The 15666-nt window shown below is 32.7% G+C and overlaps 1 protein-coding gene across 1 annotated transcript; it reads right to left on the reverse strand.

The window, feature by feature from the left end:
• Window positions 1-6065: 6065 nt before the first annotated feature.
• LOC146955074 (uncharacterized) lies at window positions 6066-12206 on the reverse strand. Its single transcript, XM_085719927.1, has 4 exons — window positions 12153-12206; window positions 7177-8025; window positions 6813-6971; window positions 6066-6541 (listed from the first exon to the last, which is right to left on the reverse strand). Exons 2-4 carry the CDS (start codon window positions 8017-8019, stop codon window positions 6305-6307), a joined length of 1239 nt encoding a protein of 412 aa, XP_085576053.1. The 5' UTR covers window positions 8020-8025; window positions 12153-12206; the 3' UTR covers window positions 6066-6304.
• Window positions 12207-15666: the final 3460 nt, after the last annotated feature.

The raw sequence follows: 15666 nt of genomic DNA on the forward strand, positions 1-15666 counted from the left end.
AGTTCTACAAACGAGCAGCTCTATCAGCGTCTATCTAACCAAGGTGCGAGGAGAATGAAGTTACTGGGCCAATTTAAGTCGTGAAGTCACTTGTTTCCTTAATTACTAACTAGTTACCACTTGATTTCAACAAATGTTCATCAATATTAGGCCCTATCACTACCTAAGTGCCTAAATCAGGGTTATGCTTCAGAGGAGACAAATCTTATGCACTACAGTAAAACTAAATAGCGAACAGAAAATAACTAAATAAACGACTTTAAATAAATAATTATCCAACAAACAAGATAGAGGTTCATCTTAGAACCCTAACCTAAAAAGATTTAGTTTCTCATGGTAACTAAAGACAAATTACAAAAGAAATAAAACATACCCTAGAGAAACTTGGAGTGAGGAGGGAGAAACTCCTTCCCTAGAAGCTCGTAATGCTTGCCATCCTCTTGAAACACTTCGTTATGAATGAAAAGTTGTGAATGAGGAATGTGGTATTTATAGGAAGAGTTTCCACCTGAAGTCGGGCCCAAAATCGGGTTTTTCCCCACTAAAAAGTAGCAAAAACTAGTTTTGGCAAGCATTCAACCATGCTCGAGGCACATAGGATGTGCTCGTGGATCCTGAGTGTGCATAAAATGCATACTCGGAGTGCCCATGCCATGCTCGGGGCGCATAGTGTAACAACCCGATTTTCGCTAGTTTTATTTTATTATTTATTTATGTGTGTTGTGTGTGCTATTATGTGATTATTTGCATCTGTGTGTATTTTTGGTTGGGAATTGTAGAATTCGGTGCAGAAGGGTATTTTAGTCATTTTGGACTTAGGGGCATTTTGGTCATTTTGAGAGTGGGGGGTAATTTTGTAATTTTAGATGAGAATTATTTTGAGTGTTAGTAAGAATGTTGTTTTACCAAGTTACTAGAGAAGGTGTAGTAATTAATTGATTTACCGGTAAGTGACCGTTAGTGTTGTAATTTACCATTAAGTGAGTAGTGACATTTTGGGGTGTTAGAATAGAAATGGGTTAGGCCCATTAAGGTTGAGAGATAAGCCCAATTGAATAGAGCACATATATAAACTCTAGTTGTTGGTGAAAATTAGGTTTCACAACATTATTCATTTCATTTCATTTGGGAGGAGAAGAGATAGAGACTAGAGACAACAACAAGAGCAAGGGCTAGAGCTAGAAGAGTGGATTCAACACCTAGGAGCTAAATTGAGGCTTGAATTAAAGATTCTTGGTGTTAGAGGTAAGGGGGTTAGTTTTTGATCATAATTTCATCATTTTTCATTTAAACCCATTTTTATGAAATTGATAAATTGAATCCAATTGTTCTGAATCCGTGCATAATTGTTGCTGTTATGATTGAGAACATGATTTGTATGATAATTGCAAGTTAGTATGTGAATTAACATGTTGAAATGTGCAATTGTGGGTATATTGTGTTCTTGAGCAATTTTGATGAAAAATGAAGTTGTGATGTTGAATTGTACATGAATTTGTGTTCATTAGTTGTTGTTGATGATTGTTGAACTGTTGGAATCAAAATTATGTAACTGGAAACGTTGTTTATGGATTCATGAGGAGATTTGTGGTTATGTTGGTGTTTTGAAAGAATTTTGTGAATTTGATGAAATGAGCTATGTTGTTGTTTTTAATGCTTGAAACATGTTTGTTTAAGTGTATTGAACCTGTTTTGACACATAAACATTTTCTGGAAGTTGATTTGGGAGTTGGGGGTTTGAAAATTGGGATTTTTGGGCAAAAATGGTGTGAAAACCCGAAACTTCTGCATAATTTCGCAAGAACGGCGCTAATAGCGAAACTGTCTGGACAAGTTTCGCTAATAGCGAAAATTTCGCTAATAGCGAAATTGTCTGGGAATTTCGCTAATAGCGCAGATTTCGCTAATAGCGAAATTGCCCAGAAACAGTTTTCTGTTTTGATTGTTTTGAGCTTTGGGGGACCAATCCAATACTTCTAAAATGTTTCTTTGGACTTAATTAACACATGTTTACCCCTTTAATCCTACTGGAACAAGATTTGAGTTGGTTTGGACTTGGATTTATGAAAATCGTCTAACTTTTGTGAAAACGGTCCAAACGTCAACTTTTCCAAAAACTCGTTTTCTCCGGAAATTGAAGTGGGATTAGAGTTGTATATCGTTTATATGATTTTTAAAAATGGATGTGATTGGTTCTATCAAGTTTGAACTTGTTTTTCTTTGAAAATGGAAAATTTTGGGAAAAAGTGAAGAGTGAGACGAACTTTGGGTTTTTCTTGAATTCGTCGTTTTGGCAGATGAAATGCTTATGTATCCTCTACTGCACCTATAAGTGACTTGTGAGAATACATGGCATAGGCAATTGAGCTTGTAGAGTTGAGTTTGGTTCATAACCTCTAGTATTTTTAAAATGGTGACTTTGGAGACGAACTTAGTAGAAATGAATCTTGTTGGACTAAAGTCTTATGAATCTTTTGTGAATGGTCACATATGATTAAATAACTGTGTTTGAATGATTGTGGAAGGTTGAGAATGATGTTTGTCATAGATTGTTGTGTTGTTCCATTTTACTTGATTATGTGATGTAAATGGAAATGAATTGTAAATCGATGTTGATGAATGTTGATGAATCTTATGTGAGATGTGATTGTTGAATGTATGGGCATGATTCTTGATAATGCAATGTTGTTGAGTTGTTAAAATGTAAAGGGAGGTGTACTTTACATTGTTTTGATAGTTGTTGGAGATGTGCATTATCGAGTCATTGCTATATGTCCATGCATCATATCATGTTGTTGTTGTTGTTGAAATGTAAAAGGAGGTGTACTTTTACATAGTAAGAGGAGGTGTACTCTTACTTGGATGTTTTTGTTGCATCCATTGTTGTTGATCTGGTACCACATGCATATATGTGTCGAGTATAGGCGCATTGCATATTGAAATGTTATCTTGTTGTTGCATGTGAATGGTGAATGTTGATGATAAGTGTGTTTGATGAATACATACTTGAGATATTTGGAATTGAATGGTTGATGAGTTGTGACATAATTGAATATGTGACTTGATGATTTTATGTATTGGTGAAATTTGATGAATGTTGTGATTATGTGGATTGGTGTATATGTATATTGGTGGATTTTGTTGATGGTTGTGAAATAAATGCTCTAATTGCATGTCTTACTTGTTGTGCTTATACACTTGGTGAATCTATTTGATGATAATTGGTTGGATGATAATGATGAGGTGAGAATTGTATATGTATATACATAAGATGTGGTGATTTCTTTGATGATGATGATTGATTGCTTGTAACTTGAAATGATGAATTGTACTTGTTGAATTAAGCATGCTAAATGAGTAATGAGGTAAGTGATGTGATCATTGATTGATGTTGATAAATGATGAGCTTTTATTGATGACTTGATTAGAGGTTGATTATGCATGCTATGCTATGATAATAATGTGATAGCTTGAGATGCAAGTAATGGGGGATGTTAATCATATGATGCTAGTATTCTAGGAGGGGTGGTTATGTATATGTGATATGTATAAATTCTTGAATACCATGTTTTTATATGTGGATTATGATTAATGTAATGCTTACCCCCAGTGGTTTCGACCGCCTACCTGTCTGTATGGATGGGTAGACGTTGTGTAGGACTAGACGCTTGGTGAGTTTGCTAGTTGGATGTTTGGACAACGGGAGCTTTCTCCGTTGTCGTGTCAGTGTCATAGTATCTAGGCTTTGATTAGGTTTAGCGTCTGTTGTTGTTTTGGATTCTGTTGCTATGTTGTTGCTATTGTCCACTTGTCGGACTTGGAGTATTTTCATATGAGGATTTATTTGACCATGGCATGTATATGTTGAAGTTTATGATTTTGAATTCCGCTGTGTTCGTTGAAATATTATATATATACATGATATCTTTTGGTTTGTTTTGAGATGTAGCATCTATTTCTAGAATATTTCTGATGTATTCGCGCGTTTTACCGCTTAATAGAAATAGGGTGTTACACATAGCCATGCTCGGGGCACATAGACCATGCTCAGGGAGCCGTGAGTATGTTCCAATGCATAAATATCTGTTTTTCCGTTCTTTTGGGTGTTTGCTTCCATACAAGATGTCTTGGGACCTGGGATCAAAATTTCTCACTCTGTAACATCTTCTGAGGCCACTTGAATCTTCATTTTGGATCTTCTCAAAGTCTTCACTAATCATCAGATGTCTTGATTTGCCGATTTGCTTGATTTCTTCGTGAATTACATCAAAAACACCCTAAAATTGCTATGTTTCGGGAAGAATAGAATTACAGACTCAAATATAGAAAACATTCCAAATGTCCCGAAATCATAAGCAATTGTTCTAATACTCCTCTGTTCTGCTGGTAAATCCTACTGAAATTGACTGAAAAACATGTTAAGAATAACGTAAGATGACCTGTCATCAGTGTATTCCACCATTCGACCTAAAACCACTGTGTACCCTAGATGTAGGTGTCAGGTACTTTTTTGCCATACAAACATCATCGGTAACAAGATGACTATAACGTCGGTTGATGGATACTCGACGAATCATGCTGAGGGACACAGATGTCCTAGATGGAATTTTCCCCTCCTACATAATAGGTGAAATGTCTAAGGGTTCAATATTGAATTTGACAATGGTGACATACTATGCCTTGTGTTTAATATAGACATGAGGGAAAAATGGTAATTATACACAAGATCTTTATCACTAAAAGGTTTGACAGATCATCTGACATTTTCGTAACTTGGGTAGCAGTGATGTGTTACTATATATTGCTCACTGTTTATAGTATTAAATATGTAATATAATATTATTGCCAACATTACAATAACCTACAAATTCACACACAAAAGGACAATTGAACGAGAAAAATGAGCGAGACTTATTTGGGGTGCGTTTAGTAAGTGGTTCTAATTAATTAACAGATCAAGCGAATTGGTTATTGGGCTTGTACACGTCCAATAACACAAGACTTGGTGAGCACACAATGGATTCTATAAATAGAACCCTTGTGTAGAAGCAAAAGTTGTTGAAATCCACCATTCTATCTCTAAGCCTCCATCACGTAAAAGCTAGCACTGTGAGTGGAGGTGATTGTTCATGTGGACTGAGTAGAGGCACTACCGGAAGAGTGGTGCTTGTGATCGTATTCAGAGTTTCGATAACAAAGGAACTGCACTACAAGAGGTATTATGTTTTTAATATACGATTTCGCTTCAAATTAGACATAGACGAATTAAACCAAACATTAGATTATAAACTGAATAAAAACTTTATTAATAGAATCCAACAAATAAAATGGCTTCATCGTGGAACCATAATCAAAGAGGTTTAGTTGATCATGGAAACTGACATCATTACAAAACAATAGAAAAACATACCCTAGAGAGAACAAGAGGAGGATAGAGATCCTCTTCCTTGAAGCTCCCGATGCTTGTCCTTTGCATTATACTAGCTTTCTGAATGAATAAAAGAGTGTGCAATGGTCTCTATTTATAGTGCATGATTACTTAGGGGTTAATGGAATGAAAATAGGATTTTCCACCAAAAACAACTTGGAAAACAAGAAAACAGCACCTCCTGCCCGTGTTCATGTGCGGGGCTCATGCAGAACCCTTCATGCGCGAATTCTATAGTTTTCAACCCTTTTTCAAGCATTCTTCCGTCTTGCAATGCATTGTAACTTCAAATGAATTTTCTTTACTTTGTATTGTCTTCAAATGTCTTCTAAGAACTATTGAACTTCAATCTTCATATCCCAATCCTTCACGTGATGTATTGTTTTGCAGATTTACATGATTTCTCACTAAAAAAATTCAAAACACTTATGGAGTTGAATGATTTAGGATACAACTGAATTACAAACTCGAATGAAAAAAATAGAAAAAGTTCCTCAAACCATTGACAATTCCTCTAATGGACTTCTATTTTGCCTTCAAATGCAAAGAAATACACTAAAAAAATAACTAAAAACATCATATATTATTCCATCATCACCCGTGCCTTGCACGAGTAATCCCAGAAGTACCAAACATCTATAAAATAACACATAATATTTATTTATTTTTTTTAAATGTCTCGGGTCTTACAAAATTTACATCTATACTTTGTACTCTAAGATATCCAACAAAAATATGGGGTATACTAATTACCACTGCAGCACCATATTTTAATTATTTTTTCAACATAACATGCAATGATTGCTATCAAATACAATAAAAACAAATTCTGAGGTGGACCATGTTGATAACAAAGTAATCAAAATGATAGGAATGTTAGACATGATGGTGTGGTAGCTTTTCTGCCACCAAGAAATAAAAAAGCCCCATTACTCCAGAGTGTCTTCTGCTGCTGTTATAGTTCACCTCTAGAGTTAAAGTTTCACCATTAAGTATCTTGATAGAGCCTGGTTGAGGATAACAAGTGGACATTCCTACAACATATCCTTTCTCATTTCCTGCTTCCTTTCCATTTCCATATTTTGGGTTTGAATTACATATAACCTTCCCATCCTAACATTTACACAACCAAAATGATATGATTTTAAAGATTATAATATATCAAACTAAGCAATAACAACACATAGATAGTATAATTATAAAAGTTAAGCACTTTAAAGCAAAATTACAAGATGCCTATGAAAAAAAGTGAAAATTTATAACTCCTTTGTAATTTTAAGGGAGTAAATTATACAAATTTCCATGTATATATGCACTATGAACATCACTAGAAGTAGAAAATAGTATGGAAATGTTAATATTAATTGCAATTATTTAATGTCACCTGTCCATATAGAGTTGATCCAATTGCACCTGTATGTAGATGACCGACTCCATAGATGACATAACCTCCATTTTGCATTGGGAAGCTCGCACTCTTCATATCAACACAATCGCTATCACTCACATTACTTTTGTTGCATGGTTCAACTTCATATTCTACCTGTATTTAAAGAATAATCTCTATTACGTACTCACACTTCAATTACTAATATATATATATATATATATATATATATATATATATATATATATATATATATATTAAATTTGAGATCATTAAGTAGGAATTCAATAATTGTCCATAGACAATGTAAAACAATAACATCTAATCATATCAAATCATAATATTTTGAGATTACACTCACCTTGCAATCATGCTTGATACTCATTCCTTTAGACTTATCCGATAGCTTCAAAGTATCAGTCACATCAAATATATAAACGTTGACCGGCACCATAAAGTTAACATCCCAATTGATCCACGTAACAGTGTATTTCAAATAGATGGTTTTTTTTGGGCCTAAAAATCCTTTCCTCATCTTGCACTTGCTATTATCAGGACAACATTGCAAACCCCCTTTATAATTTGGACTCAAAGCATCACCATTTTCATCTTTTGTTACATTGTATAGGTCACATGAGCACTCAATGCATCCCACCCGATCATCCACACCCCTCGTATCAATTGCATGAACATTGATCAACCATTTCTCCACATACCCTTTTGGAATTTCAGCAGGATTACCAACTTCAATTCCATAAGGGTCTGGAATATATGTATTTGTGCGTCTTGTTTCCGATCCAAGACCATAGTATTGTCCTAAAACATCCTCTTGGCAAAAGCCATTATTTCTTAAGAAAATAATACCTGATTGGCTATTTGGTGTCACATTTTTAGGTTGGTAGTATCTTATAACAACCCAATGGTGTAGATAAGTTTGATGGAGAGGTATAGAATTCCCTGCATCATCAACTAGCTCAGCATTGAAACTCTTGAGTGAAATATGACCTCTTGGAAACTCAACATCATAATATACTTTATTTGAAACAAATCCTGGATTTAGTTCAATCTTGGGAGACATAAAAATATTTGTTTTAATATTTTTATTAGTCTTCCTAGTAGCAGCTAATGAGAATGTTGTGCCTAACAAGAACACTAGTGCTAGTATTTCAAGTGAGACCATCCATTGCTGAGATACAATCATCATGTTGATCTGTTATAGCAACAAATATTTATAAGCAAGTACGCAGATATAGGTTTGAATTTAAAGAAGGCATAGTTAACAATGACATATATGAAATTTACTTAATTACAAAGTAAAACTTAAACAGATATAGACTTGACTTCTTCATAGTAAATATTGAAAGTGATCAATTCACTTAAAAATTATGGTATGTTATACAATTCATCAAAGAAGTACTATTAAACTATAACATATAATTAATATTTTTTTTCCTACTCGAAATCAACCTTCAAAATGGATTCTCTGCATCTACCTTTGTAGAGCGCCCGGCCAAGACTCTTTGATTAAGAGCTAGGGATTTCTCCTTCTTAATTAAATTTTGGGTTGGGTTTAATCATAGGCATGACTCGAGTGGCCCGATAGCAGAAAATTGATAGTATATCGTGTAATGAATCTTGGATATGCTCTAATAACATATTAAAAGAACTATTAGTTTTTCTACCCTATGAGTTTCTCGCGCTTACTATTTTTTTTTCTTCGCAAATATCCTTTGTTCGGATTTTGTAATATGAAAGATTATTCGGATTTTTCAGATTTTATAATCCGAAATGTGTCAGATTTCACCAAACTACTTGCACTGATTTCATGTATGTCTGGATTCAACAAATTTTCATTGTATAAATAATATAAAAGACAACGAGCTTATAATTATATCAAAAAATCATTATGTAGTTGTTAATGATATACATTTCAACTAATCCGCCTCAATGTCTATACTACAATCATCATGTCCAAGACTTTCATCTTCTTAAATCTTGATTCCATCTCTGACCTTGTTATGAGCAACAACCTTCTCTTAAGGGTTAAGGTTTTTAACAAAGTACAAATCATCATCTCCTATTATCTTATAACCTATCACCCCACTTAATTAGTTCATTAAAGACAATCATCCTACCGACATATATTTCATCTCATGACTTTGCATTTTTGCTACGCTGTTATCTCCATAGCACGGAAGTGGGAGGAAATAGACAGCCATCCCTCAAATATATCACCATAAAATGGTTGTCATTCATATGTGCTAGACACAACATTCGGTCTCTATGTGAAGATGCACCGCATAGAGGGAAAAATATTTTTGAATGTCATTTATCGATGGACATTAGAACCACTACATGTTTGAATCTATGTGCAATGAGGAAACTCATATCCAGCATGATCATCCATTTATCTGGTGGTGCAGGACCAAATACCATCACCGGTCAGAGCATGCAAGACCTCGTTGAATTGTTTATCCGACCCAATCAATAGCTGATAATGCTCACTATCTTCACCGTTAAGCTCTTTTAGAAGTTGATAACAAATAATCTAATAACCATCGACAAACATGTTATTAAATATTTTGGTTGAGCCTAAACTTGTCTTTAAGAAACCTGTTAGTAAAATGAGGATTGCACACACTTATAAACTCATGTGCCGGACGTTACTTCATCCAACAAAGGACTCTTTAACATTCTTAATATAAAAGTTCTCTTTTAATCTAGTGATTTGCAATCGGCCACACCATAAAATCAATCGTAGAGGGTGGAAGTCAATCAACCTTCTAAGTAAAAGAAATCTAGCCATATAAAAAAGGTATATCAACTACGCTACTTAACAAACATGCTGGAATTAGCCATATATATTGCATTCCTTTTGTGTGAAAAGGAATCTAGCTGCTAGTTCATCCGAGTCACAATGTTACTTCAGCAAAAAAATAGTTCTATTAATGTATTAAAACAAATTTTTTTTTTTTCTTGAGCGAAATGTTATTTTTAGTGATCAATATAACATTAATGAAGACTATGTATATTCTTCTTCTTCTTCTTGTGAGCATAAGTCATTTAGTAAAAACCTTGCAATATGCAGGCGTAGTAGAAGTTGCAACTAGGTTTTCTTTCCTTTATTCATTTTAAGTGGTAAAATTCTGATCACTAGACTATTTCACAAAGAAAATAGACTATATACATCACTTACCCTAAAAAAAGAAGATTATGCACATATTATTAATGTATTTTTATGCATTTATGATAGTAGAAACCACCCAATAATTAATAGAAATTGTTTAGTAAATTTACTATTCTCCATGTCCCTAATTATAACCCTATGCATATTAAAAAGAGTTAGTGGTATAATTTTTTGTTTGTTTTGTGCGGTACTATTATCAAATTATCCTTTATTTATAGTCTATACTTTCTTCGGTTTCATTTATAGAAAATGATTCACTTTTTAAATTTATTGAATAATTAATTTATTTGCTTATATTTAAAAGCAGAGGAGTATTATATTTATGAGTTTCATAATCAAGTAATCGAGTTTAAGTAGTTAATGAACTCCACCAATGAGGAATATTCACGAGAACCTGAATTCAATTTTTTGGTAGAACAATTTTTTACCATATTTATTTACTCAAACTCAGAATCACCATCATCTTTTACCCTGAGAATTGAAGGGTTAAAACTAAAAAAACATTTGAGTTTAATGTGTTGCCACAATATTTAATGAGTTAAAAACATATGATTTTTCATATCTCATTAATTGATGTGACAATTTTTTATTGAATAGATGTGTAAGACTTTTGTTAACGTGAACCAATCAAGATATCAGTCTAAGGTTCTTTAAAAAATAAATATATCAGTTGAAGGTTAAATTAGTCCAATCGTGGCTGAACATGTAGTAAACAACGAGTTTATTGTTAAGGGATTGACATACGAATAATAAAATGCAATATATAATTGGTAACGGTGAAAAAAAGAACAGGTGATAATCCATAGCAGACAAAATAAAACATTTCATAAAATGTATAAAATCTGAAAATATTATAAAAGAAAATTCGGTAATCCTATCAATAATTCGGTAAAAGAAATATAATTTATGATTCTTCTGCTGTCTGTGTATTTTACCACGGTTTAGGTTTTTTTTCTAGAGAAACACAGTTTAGGGTTTGCTATATATAGCCGAGTTTGCATGGAAATTAGGGTATTCTGTTTGTAAACGTATTAAAAAAGTGTACAACAACTTGTAAAAAAAAAGTCTACTGAAACAATAGATATATAAAAACGATGACACAATATGATAGGAATGAAATCAGTGAGGAGAAATATCAGGGATTGCTGCATTTTAGAGGGAATTTGTTAGGTTAAATTAGTGCGCTGCATTTTAGATGAAATTTGTTAGGTTAAATTGTTGCTAACCTAATGCAGCATTTTAGAGGGAAATTATTAGGTTAAGTTGCTGCAGACCTAATAAAATTAAAAAATAAAGATAAAGATTTACATTTTTTCTGCTTTTTATCGATTATATAAGTTACTTGAAAAAGTAATTATGTCAAGTAACATAGATTTTTTTTATTTTTTTTTAAGGAAGTAACATAGATTATAATATTGTGTATTTTTATTTAAATTTTTAATCTCCTACATTTACTCCATGGCTAAAGTTTTCTATGTGGGATCAATGAGCAAAGGTTTTCTATCTGAAATTAGATCCCTTCTTTAAATTTATAATCATTTATTAGGGGAAATAGTCACTTTAGTCTCTAAATGAGGAACGAATAGTCACAATAGTCCCTCAATGTATCGAAATTTCAAAATAGTCCCTGATTGTGCATTTTGTTAGTCAAAATAGTCCTTGATATTAAAATATTTCATTAATATTGTCATATTAGTCCTTCAATAGACTTACTTATTATTATATTAGTCCTTATACATACTTCCTTATTGTCATTTTAGTCCCTATATGAAAAGAGTTATTGTGAGTATTAAGGGATTATTTAAGTGTTAGGGACTATTTTGACTAACAAAGTGGACAATCAGGGCTATTTTAGAATTTTGATACATTGAAGGACTTTAATGACTACTTGCTACACATTCAGGGACCAAAATGACTATCACCCCATTTATTACTATGTGGGAAATCTGCTAAAGTCACACTCGTTATAAGACGGATAGCTATTGAAATTGTACATACCACTTCTAATAATATTAATACAAAATTGGCGAAGAAACAAAACTAAATCATGTTAACTTTTATCGGATACTAGAGTGGATATATATTCATGTTTATACTTACATATGAATATGATGATGATGGTGTTATTAATCAAGTGTAAAGGAACGTACCTCAAAACCGGGAAGAAAGGAGTAACAACTAGTATTACTAAACGCTGGTTCAATGTTAAGCTTGATTTTGGATCAAATATTTATATACCAAAAGATGGAGTAAGATAGCTTTTCATATGCTCTAAGCCATGACGTTTACTAAATATGGATAATGAATTTAATGTGTTTGAAAGTTTCAATGTTTTTGACCGAATGGAATGCATCATTTGGACTAAAGCTTGTTGTAGGGAATACTCATTTGATCATAATTATAAGAGAAAGTTGAGTCAACAAAAGTTGATGTATGTAGACTGAATTTTGAACTAGAAGGAGTAGTTGATAAGTTAGTTGATAGCGGTTAAGATTATAACGAATGAAATATAAATTTCATTATAAAATATGATGTTTAGACATGAGTTGACTAAAAAGTAGGGATTAATTTCATAAAAAATTTTAGAAGGACCTAAAACTTAAAGAATATTTTATGGAAACTAGAATCAAATATTGATATATTTAAGGGAATCATTTACTTATTTGACCCTAAATTATATACGACTTACCTCAATATATAGTTTGACCGAATGGATTAATATATTATCGTATATCTAATGGAGCTCACCGCTCACCCTTCAAGCAAACTTACGTCAATATATAGACTTTCGAATAAAGATTATTTGTATACCAATAATCTTATTATACATATTATATTCATCATCACAAATATAAGATTATACTCATCAACACAAGATATTATATTAAGAGTTGCACTAACTTGTATCGTAGGAGTACACACTAAGAAAATCAAAAGTTGACATTTTGTATTAAAAAAAAAATTGCCTTAAAAAAAGTAAATATACGACTTTTTAACACAAATATCATATATTGAGATCCTTAACATAATAGTAAAGATAATTGTATCAGCATACGCAAAAACATGTCATTTGATAAAAAAATAAAATTGTTAGGTTAAACGTCATGATCGAAGCTCAAACTCTGACTTATCCACTTGTGTACGTGAGTTTTTAATAACTATTATCATTTCGTCTATCTACGCGAAAATAAAAAGTCGTTTTCCATCATCGCTTAGATCCTCCATTTATAGTTGACCCAAAATAAATTTTATGCAAACCTCTGAAGTTTTGATGGTAACAAAGTATGAAAAAACAATTGGATATGCTAATGTGTGTTCAAATATGCATGACCATAGAATTAAATTCTAGTTCTTAAATCAAGTTTTGGTTATGAAATATGAATACTTTGAACGCATAAGAGTGCATTTGAAGTAAAAGAGAAGCTTATAAGACTTGGAACAAGATATGAAGAATAGTTAACCAGAAAGTCAGCATTCTGATCAGAAGAGAAATTTTAGAAGACTCTGAAGGAATGAAGCATCTTATGCATTGAAAATTCTGAAGGATGAAGCATCTGAAGATGAGGTCAGATGCTGAAGACTCTGAACTAGTTTGTCGTATTCTAAAGGAATGTCACTATCAGACTAAGAGTAGTACATTTTGTCCTTTTCTGACCACATGATGCACAATTTTGGCAAGTGTACCAAATCGTTACCAAGTAATAAAGTGATAAGTATCGTATCCAACAGGAATGTCATTTCAACTAGGGAATTCACGTTACTTATTTAAAACATAAATACATAAAACGCTATAGTAAATGGGGAGAGTTTGTTCAATTTGATCTGTTTGCTCAAAGCGAGAGTTTAGGAATAACCTGTTTTTCATTGCAGAATGTTAGCGATGGTTAGGTTTCTTCAAATCCCCTTTATTTATTTGTTGAATTAAATAATAGTCAGTATATTTAGGGATGGGTTAAATGGTACCCATTTAAGTGATGAGTTCGTGGGGTCTTATCCCTTCTAGCGGTTGAGTTGCACCAGATTCACACGTGAGTTATACAGTTGTAGGTCGTCAATCCTAGAGTGGTTTCGTATGCATTTCTAGCTTGTAGTGTGGGGTCTTACTCTCTAAGAGGTAATTGAAGGATAAACTTAATAAGTTCCTAAATTTATCCGAAATGTCCTCCCATCTACAAATCTTAGAAGTACATCAACATACTCTTTCCTCTTGGTAGTTCTATATACGGACAACCCTATCTCTTCTACCTTACCAAGGATGAAGGAGTAAAATTACTTTGCAACGTTCAGATTGGGATTTTGGCCTAATTATATGTTCATTAACTATTTTCTTAGATATAACTATTTCCCTAATTTGGGTGGGTTATCCAGCGTTATATTAGATACTTCCTAATTCGAGTAAGTATTCACTGTTATCTTTGGTATGTCACCTCCCTAATTCGAGTGATTATTTACCGTTATCTCAGGTATGTCCTAATTTGGATGAAAGCATTAAGACCTTTGCATAATAGAATTAAGGCTTAAGTGCATTTTTGACACCTTAACTTTTAAAAAATTGTGATTTTGGCCCCCTAACAAAGCATTTTATGAGAGAAGTTGTTTTTATAGGCTTGTTTTCAATTGAGTTTGGGCAGAAAAACTAAGTTTTTTCCACAAAAAAGTACCAAAAATCAGTTATTTCCCGAAATAGCACACGCGGGGGGCGCAAACCACATGCTGGGGTGCACATGTGCATTTTTGCGCACACGAGTGTTTTATGTGCACTCGAGGGCGCACGAGTGTATTTATGTTCACTCGGGCGCGCACCCGTGCTATTTTTCGCATGTAATGACTTGTTTCCTTTTCTTTTTGGGTGTTTTCTTCCATATAACTTGTCTTGGAACTTGGAACAGAATTCCTCCTTGTAATTTCTTCGGAGGCCTCTTCAATCTTCATTCATTGTCTTCCCAAATTCTCATAAGTTGCTTTTGTTTTGTCCATTTGCATGATTTTGTATTGAATTGCATCAAAAACACCTAGAGCTTCTTGGTTTTGTAAAAACTAGAATTACATGACTCAAAATGAAAAAATTACAAAATGTCCCAAAAATCACATGAAATTGTTCTAAAACTCCTCTAATTTGGATCAAAACTAACTAAAATTTACTAAAAAATATGCTAAAAATAACGTAAGATGACCTACCATGACAACCTCAAACTTAAAATGTTGCTTGTCCTCAATTAGCAAAAGAAAATAAATTTTAAACTCTGCAATTTTTCAAGGAAAACATACCTTTCCGAAAAGGTTGCTCAAATCATCATCTCGTCTCATTTACAAACTTGACTAACTTACCACTTCCATGCAAGCGGGATATAACACCCCGATTTTTAGTTTGTTATTAATTTAATTATTTAGAATTTACTCCCTCCGATCCTTTTTAAGTGTCATTCTAGTGCAGATTTTTTTTCTTTCCTATTGAACTGTCGTTTTGGTATTTTACGGTTATGATTTGTCAATTACTCTTATCTTTTTCAATAAAACTAATTAATGCTATATATTTGAAAAACTAAAGTTTGTTTTTTTTAAACAAAGTTTATTTTTTATTTTAAAACAAAGTTTGTTTCTTGTTATCTTAAAATTTTTTAAAATTTTTTGTTACCTATAATAATGGTTTCATGAATAGTTAAA

This window comes from Medicago sativa, chromosome 1 (genome assembly GCF_051527215.1).
Source record: "Medicago sativa cultivar Bolivia chromosome 1, Bolivia_mono, whole genome shotgun sequence".
Classification (NCBI taxonomy): domain Eukaryota; kingdom Viridiplantae; phylum Streptophyta; class Magnoliopsida; order Fabales; family Fabaceae; genus Medicago; species Medicago sativa.